Source organism: Pristiophorus japonicus, chromosome 11 (genome assembly GCF_044704955.1).
Source record: "Pristiophorus japonicus isolate sPriJap1 chromosome 11, sPriJap1.hap1, whole genome shotgun sequence".
NCBI classification, from domain to species: domain Eukaryota; kingdom Metazoa; phylum Chordata; class Chondrichthyes; family Pristiophoridae; genus Pristiophorus; species Pristiophorus japonicus.
The window spans coordinates 108,780,251-108,804,942 of NC_091987.1; the positions used below are offsets into that span (position 1 = coordinate 108,780,251).

Below are 24,692 nucleotides of genomic sequence, written 5' to 3' on the forward strand. Positions count from 1 at the left end.
CTGGATAGGCTAATGGGACTCAAGGTAGACAAGTCCCCTGGTCCTGATGAAATGCATCACAGGGTATTAAAAGAGATGGCGGAAGTTATAGCAGATGCATTGGTTATAATCTACCAAAATTCTCTGGACTCTGGGGAGGTACCATCGGATTGGAAAGCAGCTAATGTAACGCCTCTGTTTAAAAAAAGGGGGCAGACAAAGGGCAGGTAACGATAGGCCGGTTAGTTTAGCATCTGTAGTGGGGAAAATGCTTGAAGCTATCATTAAGGAAGAAATAGTGGGACATCGAGATAGGAATACTGCAATCAAGCAGAGGCAACATGGATTCATGAAGGGGAAATCATGTTTAACTAATTTACTGGAATTCTTTGAGGATATAACGAGCATGGTGGATAGAGGTGTACCGATGGATGTGGTGTATTTAGATTTCCAAAAGGCATTTAATAAGGTGCCACACAAAAGGTTACTGCAGAAGATAAAGGTATGTGGAGTCAGAGGAAATGTATTAGCATGGATAGAGAATTGGCTGGCAAACAGAAAGCAGAGAGTCGGGATAAATGGGTCCTTTTCGGGTTGGAAATCAGTGGTTAGTGGTGTGCCACAGAGATAGGTGCTGGGACCACAACTGTTTACAATATACATAGATAACCTGGAAGAGGGGACAGAGTGTAGTCTAACAAAATTTGCAGATGACACAAAGATTAGTGGGAAAGCGGGTTGTGTAGAGGACACAGAGAGGCTGCAGAGATTTAGATAGGTTAAGCGAATGGGCTAAGGTTTGGCAGATGGAATACAAGGTCGGAAAATGTGAGGTCATCCACCTTGGGGAAAAAAAACAGTAAAAGGGAATATTATTTGAATGGGGAGAAATTACAACATGCTGCGGTGCAGAGGGACCTGGGGGTCCTTGTGCATGAATCCCAAAAAGTTAGTTTGCAGGTGCAGCAGGTAATCAGGAAGGCAAATGGAATGTTGGCCTTCATTGCGAGAGGGATGGAGTACAAAAGCAGGGCGGTCCTGCTGCAACTGTACAGGGTATTGGTGAGGCCGCACCTGGAGTACTGCGTGCAGTTTTGGTCACCTTACTTAAGGAAGGATATACTAGCTTTGGAGTGGGTACAGAGACGATTCACTAGGCTGATTCCAGAGATGAGGGGGTTACCTTATGATGATAGATTGAGTAGACTGGGTCTTTACTCGTTGGAGTTCAGAAGGATGAGGGGTGATCTTGTAGAAACATTTAAAATAATGAAAGGGATAAACAAGATAGAGTCAGAGAGGTTGTTTCCACTGGTCGGGGAGACTAGAACTAGGGGGCACAGCCTCAAAATATGGGGGAGCCAATTTAAAACCGAGTTGAGAAGGAATTTCTTCTCCCAGAGGGTTGTGAATCTGTGGAATTCTCTGCCCAGGGAAGCAGTTGAGGCTAGCTCATTGAATGTATTCAAATCACAGATAGATAGATTTTTAACCAATAAGGGAATTAAGGGTTATGGAGAGCGGGCGGGTAAGTGGAGCTGAGTCCACGGCCAGATCAGCCATGATCTTGTTGAATGGTGGAGCATGCTCGAGGGGCTAGATGGCCTACTCGTGTTCCTAATTCTTATGTTCTTATGAGTGTGGGCCATGTAAGTGGTGGGCATTGTATTGGATTCCGCCTCCAGCATCCATCACCTTTTAACACCCTCAGATTTACTTCAGCTTTGTAACTTTTAATACACTCCGAATCCGCGGGAGAGTGTCTGGGGCTTGTGCTTTATTCCTATAACCTATGATGGTTTTATCATCCGACACTTATAGCGGGCAAATTGTGTCAACACCAATGTGCCCTCTATAAGCAGTGCGGACTGCATTTAACTTACAAACTCACTTTTATAAGGCAACTCCTGTACAAAACATTAACTTCCTCCCCCACCCCATACTTTCCAGCCAAAAAAAATTCTTCAAACAGCAGCAGATTCAAATTCAACTGCAGTCTGAAGAAGCTTTCATTCCAGAACTTGGTTCTCCTTGCCCTTGGCTCCCAGTCTAATTGTATTGGTGCACGCCAGTGGCAGTGTGCACAACAGCTCATTGAGATCAAACGTTCCACATCTGTGCTTCACCAGTCACGATGGAGAGTGGGAAATTTGTTTTCAACACTCATGCTGACTATTACACGCACCACAGCCATTTTTGCACTGACCTAAGAACATAAGAACATACAAAATAGGAACAGGAGGAGGCCATTTGGCCCCTTGAGCCTGCTCCGCCATTCAATAAGATCATGGCTGATCTTCTACCTTAACTCCACTTTCCTGCCCACTCCCCATAACCCTTGATTCCCGTATCGTTCAAAAATCTATCTATCTCCACCTTAAATATATTCAAAGACCCAGCTTCCACAGCTCTCTGGGGCTGAGAATTCCAAAGATTCACGACCCTCTGAGAGAAGAAATTCCTCCTCATTTCCATTTGAAATGGGCGACCCCTTATTCTGAAACTATGCCCCTTAGTTCTAGATTCCCCCACGAGGGGAAACCTGCTTTGCATCTACCCTGTCCAACCCCCTCATTATCTTGTATGTTTCCAGACAGTCATGCTGGGGACCAATGATGATCAGTCCAGGGCAGACAGGAGCCTGGGACCTGGGCAAAGACCAGGTGGGTGTGCTCCCCTGGACAGGGGTTGTCGTACCACCCACCACAATAACTCCTGTACAACTGGCACCCTTGCCACCCACCAGCTATCGTTCCCCCAGTGACCTCCCCTTCCTGTCTTACACACGAGCACAAACAGTGCTGGTTATCTTTCTCGTTGATTTGATGAGCTTGATATGTAGATGCTGATTGTCTTGACCAACAAAAAACACAATTGCCGATCCCTCCCCAGGACCTTCTGAGGCCTACCTCAGGCCTCATATTTAAATCAGGCCCTGCCATTGAAGTCTGTAGGGCCTGTGGAAAACCAAGCCTCCCGGGTTACCCGCCCACCTCAGAGCCCTGCCCCCACTTCACCCCAAACCCGCCTCCCTTGAAAAAATGCCCCCCTCCATTTTAATGAGCCTTTAAAGTGAGTTTCAAACATTCTTATTGCTCAGGCCACTAGGCCTGTCTTTAGCAATGACCAAGATTAAGCTAGTTTACCAGCAACAAGCCATTACGTTACAAGGTAAATGCAGTCTTGGCCAAGCGCCTTGCGAGGCAGGAGAGCTGATCAGATGTCAGCGGGTTTTATTCATGGTGCTGCCCATTGTCCAGTGATGGACTTTAATAGCAGGAAAATTGATGGCCCCATGAATTGGGCTTGCTGACCTCCGTGACAGACAGTCCAACCTCCATTCCATTGCGTGAGACTGCACTGCAGGAGCATAGCCATGATGAGTTAACCCTCAAACTCCGATTTTAGTATAGTTAGCCTAGCTGCAGTCATCTGACATATTTTCTTCAAAACCTGCCGTTTGTATACCAATTTAAGGGCGCGTGCTTGTTGCACTTTCAGCAGGAAGGTGTTTAACTCTTGTTCTAAGAACATAGCTCATTATTAAATAGCACTTTTGTTTTCTTTCATGGGATGTGGGCGACGCTGGCGAGGCCCATCCCTAATTGCCCATGAGAAGGTGGTGGTGAGCTGCCACCTTGAACCGCTGCAGTCCATGTGGTGAGGGTACTCCCACAGCATGAGTATATGACTGATCCAAGTCCACCTCATTTAATCTCCTTTGTAGATTTAAGAAAACAATTGTCACTTTTCTTGCGACTTTTAGTTTTATTGCTCCCTTGGATCAGTCATGACCCTCATTTTTGCCCCTGTTGTTCAGTGCTAAATATAAAAACAGAGAGCAAGAGTTTCTATAGGTATATAAAAAGGAAAAGAGTGGCTAAAGTAAATGTTGGTCCCTTAGAGGACAAGACCGGGGAATTAGTAATGGGGAACATGGAGATGGCAGAAACTCTGAACAAATATTTTGCAACAGTCTTTACGGTAACGGACACTAATAATATTCCGACAGTGGATAGTCAAGGGGCTATGGGGGGGGGGGAAGAACTTAACACAATCACAATCACTAAGGAGGTGGTACTCAGTAAGATAATGGAACTAAAGGCGGATAAATCCCCTGGACCTGATGACTTGCATCCTAAAGAGAAGTAGCAGCAGGGATTGTGGATGCATTGGTTGTAATTTACCAAAATTCCCTGGATTCTGGGGAGGTCCCAGCAGATTGTAAAACTGCAAATGTAACGCCCCTACTTTTATAAAAAAAAAGAAGGCAGACAAAAAGAAGGAAACTATAGACCAGTTAGCCTAACATCTGTGGTTGGGAAAATGTTGGAGTCCATTATTAAAGAAGCAGTAGCAGGACATTTGGAAAAGCAAAATTCGGTCAGGCAGAGTCAGCATGGATTTATGAAAGGGAAGTCATGTTTGACAAATTTGCTGGAGTTCTTTAAGGATGTAACGAACAGGGTGGATAAAGGGGAACCAGTGGATGTGCTGCATTTGGACTTCCAGAAGGCAATTGACAAGGTGCCACATAAAAGGTTACTGCACAAACTATATTAGCATGGATAGAGGATTGGCTACCTAACAGAGAACAGAGAGTCGGGATAAATGGTTCATTCTCTGGTTGGCAACCAGTAACTAGTGGGGTGCTGCAGGGATCAGTGCTAGGACCCCAACTATTTACAATCGATATTAACAACTTGGAAGAAGGGACTGAGTGTAACATAGCCAAGTTTTCTGATGATACAAAGATGGGAGGAAAAGCAACGTGTGAGGAGGACACAAAAAATCTGCAAAAGGTCATAGACAAGCTAAGTGAATAGGCAAAAATTTGGCAGATGGAGTATAATGTTGGAAAGTGTGAGGTCATGCACTTTGGCAGAAAAAAATCAAAGAGCAAGTTATTATTTAAATTGAGAAAGATTGCCAAGTGCTGCAGTACAGCAGGACTTGGGGGGTACTTGTGCATGAAACACAAAAGGATAGTATGCAGGTACAGCAAGTGATCAAGAAGGCCAATGGAATCTTGGCCTTTATTGCAAAGGGGATGGAATATAAAAGCAGGGAAGTCTTAGTACAGCTATATAAGCTATTGGTGAGGCCACACCTGGGATATTGCATGCAGTTTTGGTTTCCATATTTACGAAAGGATATACTTGCTTTAGAAGTAGTTCAGAGAAGGTTCACTAGGTTGATTCCAGGGATGAGGGGGTTGACTTATGAGGACAGGTTGGGTAGGTTGGGCCTCTACTCATTGGAGTTCAGAAGAATGAGAGGTGATCTTATCGAAATGTATAAGATTATGAGGGGGCTTGACGAGGTGAATGCAGAGACGATATTTCCAATGATGGGGGAGACTAGACCTAGAGGGCACGATCTTAGAATAAGGGGCCACCCATTTAAAACTGAGATGAGGAGAAATTTCTTCTGAGGGTTGTGGATCTGTGGAATTCGCTGCCTCAGAGAGCTGTGGAAGCTGGGACATTGAATAAATTTAAGATAGAAATAGACAGTTTCTTTAACGATATGGGGAGCGGGCGGGAGGGAAAGTGGAGCTGAGTCCATGATCAGATCAGCCGTGATCTTATTGAATGGCGGAGCAGACTCGCGGGGCCTTATGGCCTACTCTGGCTCCTATTTCTTATGTACTTATGTTCATGGCCCTAATTTTTGCCCCCTTGTTTAGTTTACGTCCCTTATTTCATGTGCCCCATCTCTGAGTCCCACCTACATCACAGTAATTCCATTAATTGGCGTAGTTGACCATTGTTTAGAGCCTCCGTTGAGCATAGTCCTGTGTCACTAATTGTATTATGTGGGCTGGAGATGCCAGTGCTTGACATTTACTGCTGCTGTCACTAATTAGAGTAGGTAGTGTTGGGTTGCTAGCAGTTGTCAATATTTCATTTTGTTTTGTGAAAAAATTCTTTAATTTATCCACCTCTGACTGTTCGCAGTAGATTCCTTGTGAGGCAAAGGGTAAACAGCAGCAGACACTGACTGCAAGTAAGAAGTATTGAAATGCAGCCGAGATGGCATCCTTCCAGCATCTCATTGATGTTGGACGCTTTTTTTTTCTTCTTCCAGTCGGCTGCTCCACTCAAACTGCCAAGTTCAATAACCTGACCTCCTCTAATAGGATGTTCAAAGAGCTGCAAGCGAGTCATCAGCTTAGGGCACTCGGTATCACAGAGTATGATCCTTGTAGGTCAGCGAGTTCAGATGCTGTCACCAGTCACAGGGTCTGAATCTCAATGCATTGCTGGAGTGAGAAGTGTTTAACCATGTTCTGTTAATCTTGGGGCAGGAAAAAAATATACATATATCTAGTTAGGCCACAGCTAGAGTGTTGTGTCTATAGTGTACTTATGAATGACTCTACAAGACAATGTGTTGTACTTGAACTGTAGTGACCTTGGTCCTTTATTCCAAACTCCAGAGTGCTGTGCAAGCATGGTGTGCAGCCTTTTATACAGGCCCTGCCACCAGGGCAGGAAACCCCTGGTCTCCACCAGTTGCACCCTCTAGTGGTGCCAGCATGTATGTCAGTGTGAACCTTATTGATAGTACATCAGGTAAACAAATCTCCATCTTGCACAATCTCAGTGACTACACATAGAAGACATCCATAGTCAACATATACAAAATAGAGTACTGCGTGCAGTTCTGATCACCACATTACAGGAAAGATGTGATTGCGCTAGAGAGGGTACAGAGGAGATTTACGAGGCTATGGCCTGGACTGGAGAATTTTAGCAATGAGGAAAGATTGGATAGACTGGGGTTGTTTTCCTTTGAATAGAGGAGGCTGAGGAGAGATTTAATTGAGGTGTATAACATTGAGTGGCCTAGAAAGAGTGGATAGGAAGGATCTATTTCCCTGAGCAGAGGGGCCAAAAATTAGGGGGCATATATTTAAAGTAATTGGTAGGTGGATTTGAGGGGAATTATTTTCACCCAGAGGGTGGTGGGGGTCTGGAACTCACTGTCTGAAAGGGTGGTAGAGGCAGAAACCCTCACCACATTTTAAAAAGTACTTCGATATGCACTTGAAGTGCCATAACCTGCAGGCTACGGACCTAGAGCTGGAAAGTGGGATTAGGCTGGATAGCTCTTTGTCGGCCGGCGCGGACACAATGTGCCGAAATGGCCTCCATCCCTGCGGTAAATTTCTGATTCTATAAGCCTTGTATATGTGTATGGAGAAACCAATGGAGCACTGGCAATGGGATTTAATTAAATTGTAGCCATTAACTGGAGCTCAAAGACTGCTACTCTTTGAGGGCCATTTGAATTGGTGGTATGGATGCATTGGTCTGTTTGCGTTGGGTTGGCCATCGCTAATTGCTACAAGCTTGTAACAATGCAGTTTGACCTTTTTTAATTTCTTCATGTCTCACTTTCATGTTGTTTGATTTTTTTCCTCCAGGGTTGAAATTCCCTTCAGTGCAGCCTTTGGGTGGGGTAAGAGTAATTCCTTACTTTGCTCAAATGGCTAATTCAATCACAACACTGTTGGCACTTAACTAATCACAGGCCTCAAAGTTTTCGAACTAGAAAAGGTATCGACTCTCCTTTCTGAAAAGCTTTGATAGTACTGAGTCAGGGGAGCGGTGCCAACAAGTGCCCTCATGGGTTATCAAAATTTACTATTTTCTGTTATTTTGTAAGTTGAAATGGTGAGCAAATGGTTTACAAACCAATAAACTGATTTGAGCTCTTGAATAAAACCCAATAGATTATGGAGGCTGTGCTGAACGCTTAGTGCTGATTTCGGAAACCGTCTGGTTCCACCATAGACGGTGGCCGGGGAGGGGAATGGAATTGGTGGCGGCGGTGTGATGGTTGTGGTGGAGAGCCGAAGGTGATGCCTTCAAATGTTGAACTGGAGGAAATTGGAGTTCGTCCAAGACTGAATGCTCTGTTCAACAAAATGGTAGAATTCCTTGATTGTGGTGACCTCTGTTCCCTGAACTCATTTAAAAAAAATTCATTTGTACAATTGTTTTACTTTTTACTTAGCACTTGTGACCATGTTCCTAATCATCATTATCATAAACGGTCCCTCGAACGAGGATGACTTGCTTCCATATGAGTTCACAGATGTTTCAATGAAGGACTCGATGTTCCAGTCCTGAACTCCAGGGGGTGGAAGATGCCTGTGCGTGGATTCTTTTAATGTGTGGTGACCGTTGCACATCAGCTACCACACAGGCTTGACAGAGCTAAACCTTTAGCCAGTGGCAAGGGTTAACTACGACGACTGGAGACCTGCTCTGCTGGACGGACCTAGTGCGCACAGATATCAGTGTGGGCTGGCCCTTGCTACCCCTGGGCCCTCGGCTCTTCTGGGCCATGTACCCTCATTTGCCACACCTCTACCACGATTTCTCACTGCACCTCCGCCACAAAACACTCGCCGCTCCTCCGCCACGATCTCTTGCCACACCCCCGCCACGATCTCCCACCGCACCTCAGCACTAAACATTTGCTGAGCCTCCGCCACGATCACCCACCGAATCTCAGCATGATCCCTCATCGCTCCTCCTCCTTCCTAATGGTGAATGGGGGGGAGGGGGGTGAAGGAGACTGAGCAAGGGCAGAGGAAGAATGCTCCAGGCTATCCCCAGTTATCAATTGTTTTGACAACGCCTAAAGTTGTGATTTGTGCTATGAGTCAACTCAATGCAGAACACTGATTTAGGAAAGAAAATTGTGAAAATTTAAAGCATGTGCTTTTATTTTCTCTTTGTTCCTCTGATGAGGATGACACTGATGAGGTAGTGGACTGCATAGTGTGGAATAATAACAGAAAATGTTTGAAATACTCAGCAGATCAGGCAGCATCTGTGGAGAGAGAAACAGAGAATGTTTCGGGTCAATGTTCTTTCATCTGAACTGGAAGAAGTTTAAGAGCTTTAACAGTTCATAATTCTAATTCAGATTCTGAGGGAGATTGATGGGGTAGATGCTGAGAGGTTGTTCCCCCTGGCTGGTGTGTCTAGAACTAGGGGGGGCACAGTCTCAGGATAAGGGGTTGGCCATTTAAGACCGGGACGAGAAGGAATTTCTTCTCTGAGGGTCATGAATCTTTGGAATTCTCTACCCCAGAGGGCTGTGGATAGTGAGTCTCTGAGTATATTCAAGGCTGAGATAGATAGATTTTTGGAGTCTAGGGGAATCAAGAAATATGGAGATCGGACAGGAAAGTGGAGTTGAGGTCGATGATCAGCCATGATCTTATTGAATGGCAGAGCAGGCTCGAGGGGCTGGATGGCCTACTCCTGCTCCTATTTCTTATGTTCTTATAATTAAGTACTGAGCCAGGGAGAAGGGGAAGGGGATGGTTGAAGGAAAGCACAAATGGAAGGTCTGTGATGGGGTGGAACTGGATTCTGAGCAGATAGTGGCGACTGGTTCCCTGACCAGATTTTCAGCATTTGTAGTTTTAACTTTTTTTTGATTTTTTTTTAATGTATTTGTCACTTGACTGTTCCCTGCAGCCCATGTGTTGGTTGCAACTTGACACTTGTAACCATGTTTATTCTCGGTTCTAGACCGTGCCTCGGGTATATGGCTTATAATTGAAAATCGTGCAATTGAGTTTCCTCCAGTACTCTGTCACCCACATTATTAGGCCACAACAGAGAAAGCTTTGTCTTTATCAGGGCTAATGCCTGTTCCCAGCACCAATGTGCCTCACTTACAGCACTTGTGTGTCTTTTTTAAGAAAAAAAAAGATTCTCTTTCGGAGAGGGGCAAGTACATAGTTTGACTTTCAAAATGTAAACTGTTCTCATTTAATCATTTAATCCCATCTAATTCCAGCATGAAGCACAATCACTGGCTTTTACACTAAACCATCTCCCAAAGTACTAAATTCCTGGAAGCTACCTGCTTACATGATGTTTGCCTCGTTAGCATAATGGCTCCTTTTGTTGAGTGCTGGGTCAACTGTCGTTTGCCTAATTAGCATATTATGCAAATGTCACCTTTCAACCTTCACGGAGTAGTCGTCTAATTAGCATAATGTGAAATGTCTATCCACTTGTACCTGCAACAATGTCTGTAAGAGCTTAAACATATTTAGAAATATTCCTTCAGAACTGCAAATCACAGGCAGTGAATGACATAACACAAGGTTTGTTGTTTGGCAGTTGATGGGGAGCATGCGAGATCTGGGAAAGAATATCAGGTGTGCTGTAAAACGAGCTTCCGATTCGCTATTAGCACAGCTCATCTAAAACTCTGCTGCCCGTATCCTATCCCACACCAGGTTCTGCTAACCTCTCACCCCTACAATGACCACTCGCTGACCTACATTGACTCCCGAATAAGCAACTCCTCGATTTCAAAATTCTCATTGTTGTTTTCAAATCCCTCCATGGCCTCACTCCTCTATCTCTGTAATCTCTTCCCGAGATGTCCTCTAATTCTGCCCTCTTGAGCATCCCTGATTATAATCACTCAACCATTGATGGCCGTGCCTTCTGTTGCCTTGGCCCCAAGCTCTAGAATTCCGGGCCTAAACCTCTCTACCTCTCTTTCCTCCTTCAAGATGCTCATGAAAACCAAACTCTCTGACCAATCTTTTTTAGTTACCTGTCCTAATTTCTCTTTGTGGCTCGGTGTCAAATTTTTTGTCTTATAATACTTCTGTGACGTGCCTTGGGTCTACGTTAAAGGTACTATATAAATGCAAGTTGTTGTTGTAAATTGGATCCATAGCCACCAACACTTCCAAATTAAAATTCTCATCCTCGTGTATAAATTTCTTCATGGCCTACCCATCCCCATCAGTGTAACCTACCCCTGTGAGCTCTCCAGTCCTCCGACTCTAGCCTTTTCTGCATCTCCTTTTCCTTTGCTTCACCATTAGTGGCCATAACTTCAGCCATCAAGCCCCCCACACACTGGAATTTCCTGCCTCAACCCTTGTGTTCTTCCACTTCCCTAGCCTCCTTTAAGACCCTCCTTCAAACCCACTTTTTCGACCAGGCTTTTGGGAACCCTTCCTAATACCATCATCTTTCTCTCTTCAACATCCATTTTTTTCTGATTACGCCTCTGCAAAGCAGCTTGGGATGATTTTTTATATTATGGGTGCTATATAAATACAAGTTATTTTTGGGCAGTACAATGGTACACTCGATTATAGGTTGTGCAAGGTCCACTTACAGGATTTATAATTGATGCAAAACGAGAACGTTTGTCATGAGCTCCTTTTATACAGAAGAACAGACAGGGTAGATAAAGATAGAGAAATTATTTCTGCTGGTTGGGGATTCTAGGACGAGAGACATTAGTCTTAAAAAAAAAATAGAGCCAGACCTTTCAGCAGTGAAATTGGGAAACACTTCTACACAAAGGGTGGTAGAAGTTTGGAGACCTCGTCTACAAATGGCAATTGATGCTAGATCAATTGTTAATTTTAAATCTGTAATTGATAGCTTTTTGTTAACCAAAGGTATTCAAAGGCGGGTGTATGGAGTTAGGTCGCAGATTTCATTCAATGATTGAAGAGGCTCAAGGAACTCAATGGCCTCTTCCTGTTCCTATGTTCCTACATCGTATGTTGTAGAAATATTTGAAATCCTGACTTATCTAAATATTCACTCTCAAGATTGGGCGTTAGTGAAGAATGTAACTCTGAACTGAAAAAGGTCCAATGAGATAGATCCTTCCAATTAATATTTTATTTGAATTGTCATGGATTTTGCTGAATTAATTTTATCTCCTGAGATGAGAGACTGCAGATTGCATGCTCCAGGAGAGAAAGCTGCCATTGACACGCGAAAGCAGCTGAGTGAAGAGTTGAAGCTCCTTTGGCCTGGGACAGTCGTATTTCACAGATTTTGTCCGCCTTGACCGAAGATTAACATTGTAGCCTTCAATTCTTTTCACAGCACAGTATTTGCCAAACTCTCTTTCTCCAATGAATTGATGCAAGGTTATTCTGTTGGCAGGTTGAGCAATTTGTCGATGGATTTTGGGCAGGCAGCCAGCTGGCCTGTTGGACACAAGGAACCACGCCTTGGTCCTTCTTCCCCCAAATCTCCATCTACCTTCGAGGGGAGAATTCTACCCAGTCTTTCCGCATCACCATCTTGCCACAGGTAAGACCTGAGCCGAGTTAACGGCATCTTTAAGAGATCGGGTCTATATCATATCTGACTGTAATCCAGTCCAAATCCCCCTTCTTGTACATTCATAATGAGGGTGGGTAAGAACTGCATTATACTTGTAATACAAATGTCTGGATATAGCTCACAGAACTGCCTGCAATCAGAGGTAGCTTGGCTTGTGAGAAGAGAAAGGGACTGCATTAAATAATTATAAAGTGCTTGACTACATTGTGTTCTAGTCATGTCCAAAATGGTGCATACCAATTTGTTTTTGTATTGCTACTTCTGTATTTCTGGATGTCTGCTCTCGGAGTGGGCCATTTAGCCCCATCGAACCTGTTCCTCCATTCAATGAGATTGTGGCTGATCTGCGACCTAACTTCATATACCCGCCTTTGCCCCATATCCCTTAATATCTTTGGTTAACACAAATCTACCAATCTCCGATTTTAAAATATACAATTCATCTAGCATCAGTTGCCATTTGTGGAAGAGAATTCCAAACATCTACCACCCTTTGTGTGCAGAAGTTGTTTCCTAATTTCACTCCTGAAAGGACTGGCTCTAATTTTTAAACTATGCTCCCTAGTCCTAGATTCCCCAACCAGTGGAAATAGTTTTTGATGCGTTCACAATAAAGGATGAAACTGAGTACTGTGAACAATAAGTAAGTGTGACCTTAGCTCCTTTTAATAAGACCCCAGAGTGCAGGTACCTCATGGGTGGCCTGCTTATGTACCGTACTCCCAAGGGATGCTGGGATCCCTACAGGTAGGCCCTCTGGTGGTAGTGTAATACAGGTTACAAGGGATGAAAGACATAACCGTTTCCCTCCATCTACCCTATCTGTTCCCCTTAATATCCTGAAAACTTCGATCAGATCACCCCTTAACCTTCTCAATTCCAGGGACTCCACCCGAGTTTGTGTAGTAATCTGTCTGTGTTAAGCTTACCCGTGTATGTTGCCGCGCAGTTGTACATCCAGCCTTTGGCAGATATTGGGGACTCGATGGAATGCTATAGATTTGGAATCTCCTCATCCACCAATGGATTGGTCTTGGGTGCCACGGTGATGGAAGGCTTCTATGTCGTCTTTGACCGGGCGCAGCAACGAGTCGGGTTTGCTGCCAGCTCGTGTGGAGGTAGGTCTTTGTCCCCAGTCAGTTTGCTGTGCTCTTGTTGAATGAACGTCACTGTGCAGCGCTTTAATATGCCTGGCATCACATTATTGTAGCCACAGGCTTAAACAACAATCGAGCTCAGTCCTCCAAGCTTGGAGGCTGAAAGGGCCTTGACCCCAGGTCTTGGTGAAAGAATGTGGTGTTTGTTGGGGACTTTGTTTTTGCGAAGCAAGCTGTTATTCGAAGAATTGGCTTAAGATCTCAAAACTTGTTTGATCATCGCAAAGTCCTTCTGCTGCACAGTGTACCCTGTGGCTTCTCTGTGGAGGCCGTAGCTGGAAGCTGTACGTAAAGAATGTTGGAGCGAGGGAGTCATTAACATTGTATATCCTTACAAAGCTTGTTACTCAAAGGACTGATGTGTTTGCAAACTGTGATAACTGCACATCACCCAATTAATTCTGTTAAAGGAACAAATACCTTCACAAAAAGGTGTTCTGTCATTTTTTTTTCATCCGTGAAGCTATCCTGCTGAGTGATGGTTCAACATGATTTATGAACGGCAAAAGGTTTGCCCGACCAATGTTCAGCGGCAATAAAAGAAAGTCTTGCATTTATATAGCACCTTTCATGACCACCAGACATCAAGCGATTTACAGCCAATGAAGTACTTTGGAGTGTAGTCACTGTCGTAATGTGGGAAACGCGGCAGCCAACTTGCGCAAGCTCCCACAAACCTCAATGTGATAATGACCGGATAATCTTTTTTTGTTATGTTGATTGAGGGATAAATATTGGCCAGGACATCAGGGAGAACTCCTCTGCTCTTCTTCGAAATAGTGCCACGGGATCTTTTACGTCCACTTGAGAGGGCAAACGGGGCCTCGGTTTAATGTCTCATCCGAAAGACGGCAGCTCCGACAGTGCAGCGCTCCCTCAGCACTGCACTGGAGTGTCAGCCTGGATTTATCTGCTCAAGTTCTGGGGTGGGTCTTGAACCCCCACAACCTTCTGACTCTGAGGTGAGTGTGCTGCCCACTGAGCCATAGCTGACACTTGCTCAGAGCGGTCACATCATCCCGAGGTTTAGGCCGGGAAATCCCTCGGTGCTCCTGCAGGGTTTCCTCCGCACTTCTGCCCAAGTAACGGGAGCAACTCCAAGGATGTCCCGGCCTTAGTCTTGTGAGGAGGCACAGACCATTAATTCCCTCACACTGGCTCCCACTTGGAAGTGGGGTTTCTGCTGCACTTCCAGGGAACTTACAATGGCGGAGTGGGAGCAGATCCAAGGAAATTCCCCCAGCTTGTGTTCCTTTTAAAGACTGTGGGTAGAATTTTAAACTTTGGCGGTGGGGTGGGGAGTGTAAAATGATTGAGAGTTGATCGGATGGATGATATGAAAACATAAGAAATAGGAGCAGGAGTAGGCCATTTAGCCCCACGAGCCTGCTCCGCCATTCAATAAGATCGTGGCAATCCTGAACATTGCCTGCCGAACATTAATGCTGCATGGAGCAGGAATGAATGCCCTTTTGGAGTTCAGCTCTGCTTCCCAATCTCAGCACCATTAAAACCTTGAGGTGGCATAAAATACATGGCTGTGCGAGGGGCCTCCTTTTAGTGGCAACCTTTGAGCAGGCCGTGTGCCTGGGCTCCAGATACAAGGGCTGCAAAATATAGGGAACTGATTTGAATAACAACTTGCATTTATATAGCGCATTTAACATAGTAAAATGTCGCAAGGCACTTCACAGGAGCGATTTAACAAGCAAAATTTGACACCGAGCCACATGAGATATTACAACGATGGCTAAAAACTTGGTCAGAGGTAGGTTTTGGGGAATGTCTTAACGGAGGAGAAAGAGGCAGAGAGAGGTTTAGAGCCCAGGCAGCTGAAGGCATGGCCGCCAATGGTGGAGTGATTAAAATCAGATGTGTGCAAGAGGTCAGAATTGGAGGAGCCCACGGACTAGAGGTGGTGGTGAGGCCATTGTAGCAACCCTGCTGATATCGGGTGCCCAGTCATTGAGCCTGGGTCTGGATGGCTCAGCACCACAATAGGGAGTCTATTGACCCACTGAGCCATTGGGTACATCATTCTTTTTCCCTTGTGCTGTATCTGTTTCAGGTTGAAAGTACTATTCCCAATGGTACTGTTCTTTGGTATAACCTGCTGCACTTTCTTTACCCCTTCTAACTTTGAGTTATTCTATCATCTCTTTTTGGATTCTCAGCCGTCAATTCTGCTAGAGTGGCCGCCATTTCCAGAATAAGTGAATCTCTTTCCAGGACCCCGCACTGCTGAAGAAGTTGCCGAAGCTGCAGCACAGATTCAGTCTTTTCATGACTTGGCTGGTATTTGTCCCTCACTCAACATCACTGGGGAAGAAACATTATCTGGTCATTAGCAAATTGCTGTTTGTGGGACCTTGCTGTGCGCAAATTGGCTGCTGCATTTGTTATATTACAACTGTGACTGCACTTCAAAAGTACTTCATTGACTATAAAGCGCTTTGGGACGTCCTGAGGTTGCGAATGACACTGTGTAAATGAAAGTTTTTCTTTTCTATTTATTACAATTTATTTTGTCCCCCCCCCCCCAGTTTTTTTTCTGGGAAGTAACTTTTCTGCTTGGTATTCACATGGGCAGAAGAGAGGTGAGAACCACTCCCACCGCTGTGAGGTCTGGTGTACCCAAGTCCTAACATACTGTGTCTTCTTACAGCGTTACTTTTCAAAGAAAAAAAAATAAACAAATTGCTACATTTGTGTTTTTCTATTGTCAGAAATGTCAAATTTATCTGTATTCCATTAAATACTACTTGACGTAGGTGCTAGGCCCAAGGAATTTTAATGTTGTCCTGAAAGACCACCATGTGTGGTACCGACTTGAGTAGGCTCTCCATGTTTCTCTGGAAGATCGCTGCAGCTGATCTAATTCCAAACTGGCATCTGTTGTAGATGAACAGTCCCTTGTGCGTGTTGATGCAGGTGAGGCCCTTCGAAGACTCCTCCTGCTCCTGCGTAGGCCGAAGTCAGTTCGAGCTTAGTGAATGTCTTGCCTCCTGTCAGCGTCGCAAATAGGTCGTCTGCCTTAGGTAGCGGATATTGGTCCTGTAGCGAGAAACGATTAATTGTTACTTTATAATCGCTGCAAATCCTGACCATGCCATCACTTTTGAGTACTGGAACAATCGGGCTGGCCCACTTGCTGAATTCCACTGAGGAGATGATGCCCTCACGTTGCAGCCTGTCCAGCTCGATTTTCACACTCTCCCTCATCACGTGAGGTACCGCTCGTGCCTTGTGGTGAATGGGTCGTGCCTCTGGGACCAAGTGGATCAGCACCTTCGCCCCGGAAATGTTTCCAATGCCTGGCTCAAAAAGGGAAGGAAATTTGTTAAGAACCTGGGTACATGCGGCCTCATCGACATGTGATAGCTCTCTGATGTCATCCCAGTTCCAGCGGATTTTGTCCAGCCAGCTCCTTCCAAGCAGTGTGGGGCCATCGCCCGGGACAATCCAGAGTGGCAGTTCGTGCACCGTGCCCTCGTAGGTGACCTTGACCATGGCGCTGCCCAGGACAGTGATGAGCTCTTTGGTGTACGTTCTCAGTTTCGTGTGGATGGGGCTCGGGGCTGGTCTGAATGCCTTGTTGCACCACAGTCTCTCAAACATCTTTTTACTCATGATGGATTGGCTAGAGCCAGTGTCCAGTTCCATGGCTACGGGTAAGCCATTCAATTTTACGTTTAGCATTAAAGGTGGACATTTCGTCAAATGTGTGCACCTCTTGTACTTCAACATCTGCCTCCTCTCTCTGAGGATCGAAATTGCTTTGATCCACCATGGACCAATCTTCCTCTGCCACGTGGTGGTTAGCAGGTTTTGCAGAGCTTGCAGCTCGTTGGAGGTGCCCTATTGTTGCACAGCTCTTGCAAACATACCCTTTGCAGCGGCATGAATAGGCTGAATGTAAGCCTCCACAACGCCAACAAGGTGTGAATTACCTTGCATTCATCCTTTGTTGGGGACTCTGAGTCATCTGGTTAACCTGAGGCCTGCTGGCAGTTGCAGACTCATGGGTTCTGCCCTGTACAGAACACAAACACAGTTCCAGTTAATTTATGAACATTGCTAGCACTTGTGTGCTGAGAGATTTGTTTGGTTTATCACTGGTGGACATAAACGCCTGTGCTATCGCAATGGCCTTACTGAGGGTCGGTGTCTCTACAGTCAAAAGTTTTCATAGGATGGTCTCATGGCCAATGCCCAGTACAAAAAAGTCTCTGAGCATTTGCTCCAGGTAGCCATCGAACTCACATTGTCTTGCAAGTCGCTTTAGCTCAGCGACATAACTCGCCATTTCCTGACCTTCAGATCGCTAGCACGTGTAGAACCGATACCTCGCCATCAGCACGCTCTCCCTCGGGCTAAGATGTTCCTGAACCAGTGTACACAGCTCCTCATACGACTTATCTGTGTGTTTCACCGGAGGCAAAACATTTTTCATGAGGCTGTAGGTTGGTGCCCCGCAGACCGTGAGGAGGACCACTCTCCTTTTTGCAGCGCTTCCTTCTCCGTCCAGTTCGTTGGCTACAAAGTACTGGTCTAGCCGTTTGACATCGGCTTCCCAGTCCTCACCCTCCGAGAACTTCTCCAGGATGCCCACAGTTTGCTGCATCTTTGCGTTGGCTTTGTATTCTCGTCGTCAGTTATTGTGTTCCTAACACAGATGAGGCTGCACACAGGGAGGTTAAAGTAACAGTGACCTCAGTCTTTAATAAGACACTCCAGAGTGAGGGACAGGCCTTAGGGGGCCGGCTTATATACAGTGCTCCCAGGGGATGCTGGGATCCCTTGGGACTTTAAGGAATGAGCTCCCTGGTGGTGGAATATGGGAGTGCATGCTTTACAGATACATAACACCTTCTGTACATAGTCCATGCCTCAGACCCATACAGGAGGGTGGGTATTATTACAGCCCTGTAGACCATGAGTTTGGTGGTAGATTTGAGGGCCTGGTCTTCAAACACTCTTTTCCGCAGGCAGCCAAAGACTGCGCTCGCGCACTGGAGGCGATGCTGAATCTCCACTTCAATGTTTGCCTTTGTCGATAAGAGGCTCCCGAGATATGGGAAATGGTCCACGTTGTCCAGGGCCGCGCCGTGGATCTTGATGATTGGAGGGCAGTGCTGTGCAGCAGTGACAGGCTAGTGAAGGACCTTTGTCTTGCGGATGTTAAGCGTAAGGCCCATACTTTCCTATGCCTCTGAATACATTGACTATATCCTAGAGTTCAGCCTCTGAAAGTGCACAGACGCAGGCATCGTCTGCATACTGCAGCTCAATGACAGAGGTTGGAGTGATCTTGGACCTGGCCTGGAGGCAGGGTAGGTTAAACAGCTTCCCACTGGTTCTGTAGTTTAATTCCACTCCAGCGGGGAGCTTGTTGATTGTGTGGAGCATGGCGGTGAGGAAGATGGAGAAGAGGGTTGGGGCGATGACGCAGCTCTGTTTGACCTCGGTCCGGACGCGGTTTGGATCTGTAATGGATCCATTGGTAAGGATCACGGCCTGCATGTCATCGTGAAGCAAGCGAAAGATGTTGACAAACTTTTGGGGGCATCCGAAACAGGGAAGGATGCTCCATAGATCCTCGCAGTTGACAGTGTCAAAGGCCTTTGTAAGATCGAAAAAGGCCATGTATTTGGGCTGGCGCTGCTCCCTGCATTTTTCCTGCAACTGGCGCGCTGCAAAGATCATGTCTGTTGTGCCCCGTACATAGAAACATAGAAAATAGGTGCAGGAGTAGGCCATTCGGCCCTTCTAGCTTGCACCGCCATTCAATGAGTTCATGGCTGAACATGCAACTTCAGTACCCCATTCCTGCTTTCTCGCCATACCCCTAGATCCCCCTAGTAGTAAGGACTTCATCTAACTCCTTTTTGAATATATTTAGTGAATTGGCCTCAACAACTTTCTGTGGTAGAGAATTCCACAGGTTCACCACTCTCTGGGTGAAGAAGTTTCTCCTCATCTCGGTCCTAAATGGCTTACCCCTTATCCTTAGACTGTGACCCCTGGTTCTGGACTTCCCCAACATTGGGAACATTCTTCCTGCATCTAACCTGTCTAAACCCATCAGAATTTTAAACGTTTCTATGAGGTCCCCTCTCATTCTTCTGAACTCCAGTGAATACAAGCCCAGTTGATCCAGTCTTCCTTGATAGGTCAGTCCCGCCATCCCGGGAATCAGTCTGGTGAACCTTTGCTGCACTCCCTCAATAGCAAAAATGTCCTTCCTCAAGTTAGGAGACCAAAACTGTACACAATACTCCAGGTGTGGCCTCACCAAGGCCCTGTACAACTGTAGCAACACCTCCCTGCCCCTGTACTCAAATCCCCTCGCTATGAAGGCCAACATACCATTTGCTTTCTTAACCGCCTGCTGTACCTGCATGCCAACCTTCAATGACTGATGTACCATGACACCCAGGTCTCGTTGCACCTCCCCTTTTCCTAATCTGTCACCATTCAGATAATAGTCTGTCTTCCTGTTTTTACCACCAAAGTGGATAACCTCACATTTATCCACATTATACTTCAGGGGACGAAATCTGCATTGTGATTCCGGGAGGAGCTCCTCGGCCATGTAGAGATGACGATTGAGGAGAACTCGAGCGACAACTTTCTAAGTGGCTGATAGCAGGGAGATTCCCCTGTAGTTGCCGCAGTCGGACTTGTCCCCCTTTTTAAAAAAAATGGTCACAATCATTGCATCTCTGAGATCGCCCGGCATGCTCTCCTCCCTCCAGATGAGAGAGATGAGGTCATGTATCCATGCCAACAGTGCCTCTCTGCCATATTTTAGCGCCACAGCAGGGATTCCATCCGTACCCATAGCCTTGTTATTCTTGAGCTGTTTTATGGCTTTGCCAACCTCGTGCAACGTTGGAGTTTCACTGAGTTGGTGGCGGGTGGCATGCTACGGGATGGAATTGAGAACACTCGCGTCAAAGACAGAGTCTTGATTGAGGAGATCTTCAAAGTGCTCCTTCCATCGGGCCCTGACAGCCTCTGTGTCCTTGATGAGTGTTTCCACGTTCTTGGCCAGGAGTGGGGTGGAGCCTTGGGAGTTTGGACCGTAGGTGGCCTTGACTGCAGTGAAGAATCCTCGCATATCGTGGCTGTTGGCCAGCTGTTGTATCTCCTGTGCTTTCTCCATTCACTACCTGTTCTTTAGGTCCCGAGTTTTTTGTTGGACCTGAGCCTGTAATGTTGATTTGCAGCTCCCGAGTTGAGCTGTTGCTTGAGGCTCAGAAATGCTTTGCGCTTGCGATCTATTCGTTCTTCAATCTCCTGATCATTTTCATCAAACCAGTCCTGATGTTTTCTGGTTGAGTGACCAAGTGTCTCTTCACGGGCACTGGTTATAGAGGCCTGGAGGGCAGACCAAGCACTATGGGGATTCAGCATCTTAGGGTCATCAAGGTATGCCAGATTGGCTGTGAGGCGTTGGCTGTATAGGACTCTCTTAGCTGGGTCTCTAAGTGCCCCGGCATTAACTTTTTTGCAGAACTGCTTCTGCTGTCCCCTCTGCTTTGGGGCAATGTTAATGTTGATGATGGATCTCCAAGCTACTCTCGGGCTGCCATCCCAGGCGTGACTCCCTCCTAGAAAAGCCGACAGCTTCCTTCTGTGCCTCTCTTGATATCCTCCGAAGGGCCCATCGTGGCACTCGTCGCTGCCTCCTTATGAGCAGCAACACCAACTGTCCCAACCCACTCTCGCCAACCTGCGCACCCACTGGAGACTAATCTTGCCAATCTCCTCCCCATCCAACTCATCTCCACCCCCACCTCCGCCCCCCCGCCAAGCGCTGACCCAGTGGACCAGCTATCACCGACCCTCTTTGCACCTCCCTTCAAAACGTCCGCTCACTTGTGAACAAGGCCTTTGCCATCCATGAGCTTATTGTGGATGATTGCACCGACATCATGGCCCTGACGGAAACTTGGCTGAAGAGTGATGATACATTTCCTTTAAACGAAGCCTCCCCATCCGGCTATACCTTCCACCACTTGCCCCGCCCAGACCGCCGTGGTGGCGGTGTGGCTCATCACCAAATCATACCTTGACCTGTCCCTCTACTCCTCCAGGCACTTTCTCCTCCTTTGAACATCTCTCCTTATTCCACTCGTCGCACCTCTCATTTAAAATTCCCGTTCTATACCGCCCACCCAAGTACCATAAGAATTTTCTTACCGAAATAACTTCACGCTTTCCTCCCTCAGTTTCTGCACCGAGTGATTCTCATCCTCGGTGATTTCAACCTCCATCTCAATTCACCTTGCACTCTTTTCTCTGGCTTCACAAGCCTCCTATCCTCCCTTATACTCTCCCTCTATGTAAACTCCCCAACCTTTATTCACTGCCATCCCCTTGACCTTGCCATCTCTCGTGGCCTCGCTACTCCCATCATGTCAATCACAGATAAGGCCATCTTCTGACCACTTCCTCGTATTGCTATCCACCTTCCACCGTGCCCCCACCCCACAACCCCCTTCAAACCCTACCTCCTCTGTGTCTGCCCCTGGAAACAACTCTCTCCCAACTGCACGTATGAACTGTCCAACCTTTTGCCCTCCATTCACCACAGCATTTCTGCAGCTACCAGTGAGCTCAGTCATGCCTTTGCCACTGTCCTTGCTGCCCCAGTCCCTATTAAAACAATTACTCTCTCTCCCTGGCCGTTCCCCCGGTACAGCCCTGTCTTTGCTCCCTTAAGTCCAAGGGACGCAGAATTGAACGGATATGGCGGACAACTAGTTTAGACATTCACCGCCAAATCTGACTGGAATACATAAAGCATTATCGGATCCTGCTCTCATCTGCCAAAATTTCTCACTATTCCAGAATCGTTCTGGAATGTAAAGATAACCCCTGGTTTCTTTCTCCACTGCTAACCATCGTCTTAAACCCCTCTCCCCTGTCTCCACCCTCCCCTCTGACCACAAGTGTGAGGAGATCATGGACTTCTTTGTCTCTAAGATTGAGAACGTCCATTCAGCTGCCTCTGTCACTTCCCTTCCTTCCCCTAGCCCACCGTGCCAAACTTCCTCTAAGGTTCCCCCCCTGCCCTAGCCCTGAACTCGCATCTTTAATTTCTCTCTGATCTCCCCTCTTGATCTCTCCAAGCTCATCTTGTCCGTGAGGCACAATTCCTGCTCCCTTGACCCTATTTCCACTAAACTGCTGAGCACCCAACTTCCTTTTCTGGCTCCCATGTTAGCCGACATTGTTAACGGTTCTCTCTCCTCAGGTACTGTCCCCCTCTCCCTCAAATCTACCAACATCACCCCTCTCAAAAAAAAAACAACCCTCAATCCCTCCATACTTGCAAACTACCTCTCCATTTCTAACCACACTTTCCTCTCAAGTCCTTGAACGTGTTGTCGCCTCCCAAATCCGTGCGCACCTTTCCCGCAACTCCATGTTTTAATCCCTCCAACCAGGTTTCCTCCCCTACCACAGTACCCAAGTGGCTCTAATCAAAGTCACAAATGACATCCATTGTGACTGTGACAAAGGTAAACTATCCCTCCTTGTCCTTCTTGACCTGTCTGCCGCCTTTGACACAGTTGACCACTCCATCCTCCTCCAATGCCTCTCCACCATCGTCCAACAGGGTGGGACTGCACTTACTTGGTTCCATTCTTATCTATCTAATCGTAGCCAGAAAATCTCCAGCAATGGCTTCTCTTCCCACTCCCACATCGTTACCTCTGGTGTCCCCCCAAGGATCTGTCCTTGGCCCCCCTTCTGCTTCTCGTGTACATGCTGGCCCTTGGCAACATCATCCGAAAACACATACATGCTGATGACCCCCAGCTCTACCTCTTCACCACATCTCTCAACCCCTCCATGGTCTCTAAATTATCAGACTGCTTGTCCGACATCCAGTACTGGATGAGCAGAAATTTTCTCTAATTGAATATTGGGGAAGACTGAAGCCATTGTTTTTGGTCCCCACCACAAACTCTGTTCCCAAGCCACTGACTCCATCCCTCTCCCTTATTTGTTTGAGGTTGAACCACATTGTTCGCAACCTTGGTGTCATATTTGACCCTGAAATGAGCTTTCGATCACATATCCGCAATATAACTAAGACCGCCTATTTCCACCTCCGTAACAGCGCCTGTCTCCGCCCTTGCCTCAACTCATCTGCTGCTGAAAGGCTCATCCATGCCTTTGTTACCTCTAGACTTGACTATTCCAATGCACTCCTGGCTGGTCTCCCACATTCTACCCTAAGGTCATCCAAAACTCAGCTGCCTGTGTCCTAACTCGCACCTAGTCCTGTTCACCCATCACCCCTGTGCTCACTGACCTACATTGGCTCCTAGTTAAGCAACACCTCGATTTCAAAATTCTCATCTTTGTTTTCAAAACCCTTTATGGCCTTGCTCCTCCCTATCTCTGTAATCTCCTCCAGCCCCACAACCACCCCCCCCCCCACCCAAGATATCTACGCTCCTCTAATTCTGCCCTCTTGAGCATCCCTAATTATAATCGCTGAACCATTGACCATACCTTCTGTTGCCCAGGCCATAAGCTCGAGAATCCCCTGCCTGAACCTCTCTGGCTCTCCACCTCTCTCTTTCTCCTCCTTTAAGACGCTCCTTAAAACCTACCTCTTTGACCAAGCTCATCTACCCTAATTTCTCCTATATGGTTCCGTGTCAATTTTTTTTCCTTCTAAACTCCTGTGAAGCACTGTGGGTTGTTTAACTACATTAATGGCGCTATATAAATACAAGTTGTTGTTGAGGTAAGGTGCTCAGGACAAAGCTTCCCGTGTTCTATGCTAATAAAGAGTTTTTGCCACCCTTTTTCCCCCATCTCATTAAAGCACACCACTGTAAATAGTCATTACACTGCTATCTTGTGTTGCCTAGACACACGTTGAAGTTTATTTTCAGGTATCTGGTAAGGTTTTATTGCTGTTTCCTTATTTGGTCATTTTATTTTCCCCTCGTGTATGAAGGTAACCAAAAGTCCACTGGTTAAGTTATGCCTACGTTATTCTCCTCGATTATTATTTTTCTTTAAATTGCAGTCCATGGTATGTTGTCAAGTATCTGAGTGCAATAAAACCTCAATCAAATGGCCCTTCCTCGTCTAGATTGAGGCAAGACCAGGAGAGATTGGGGAAGGTTGGGAGAGGGAAATGTTTATGGATTTGTGAGATAACCTGATTAAATTCAGGAATGTATTTTTCAAAATGCATTGTGCTGTAAATACTGCTCTGGTCAGAGCATTCTGGGCTGAATTACTTAAACTGTCCACGTTGAGTGTAAAGCATATTTTTCCATTTGAGAATTGATTAAGTAATGTAACTAGTGAACATGGAGAAACATGTTTGTATACCCTGTATAAATTTAGGCAGAACAGGCTGAAG

The 24,692-nt window shown here is 46.2% G+C and overlaps 1 protein-coding gene across 2 annotated transcripts in view; it reads left to right on the top strand.

Moving 5' to 3' along the window:
* Nucleotides 1–24,692, top strand: part of bace2 (beta-secretase 2) — a 77,914-nt gene that overhangs the window by 48,113 nt on the left and 5,109 nt on the right. Inside the window, exons 7-8 of one of the 2 annotated variants that reach the window (XM_070893865.1) lie at nucleotides 11,949–12,098; nucleotides 13,081–13,249. In XM_070893865.1, coding sequence (XP_070749966.1) covers nucleotides 11,949–12,098; nucleotides 13,081–13,249 — 319 coding nt within the window. The remainder of the gene's footprint in view (nucleotides 1–11,948; nucleotides 12,099–13,080; nucleotides 13,250–24,692) is intronic. The other variant, XM_070893866.1, reaches the window with a different exon arrangement.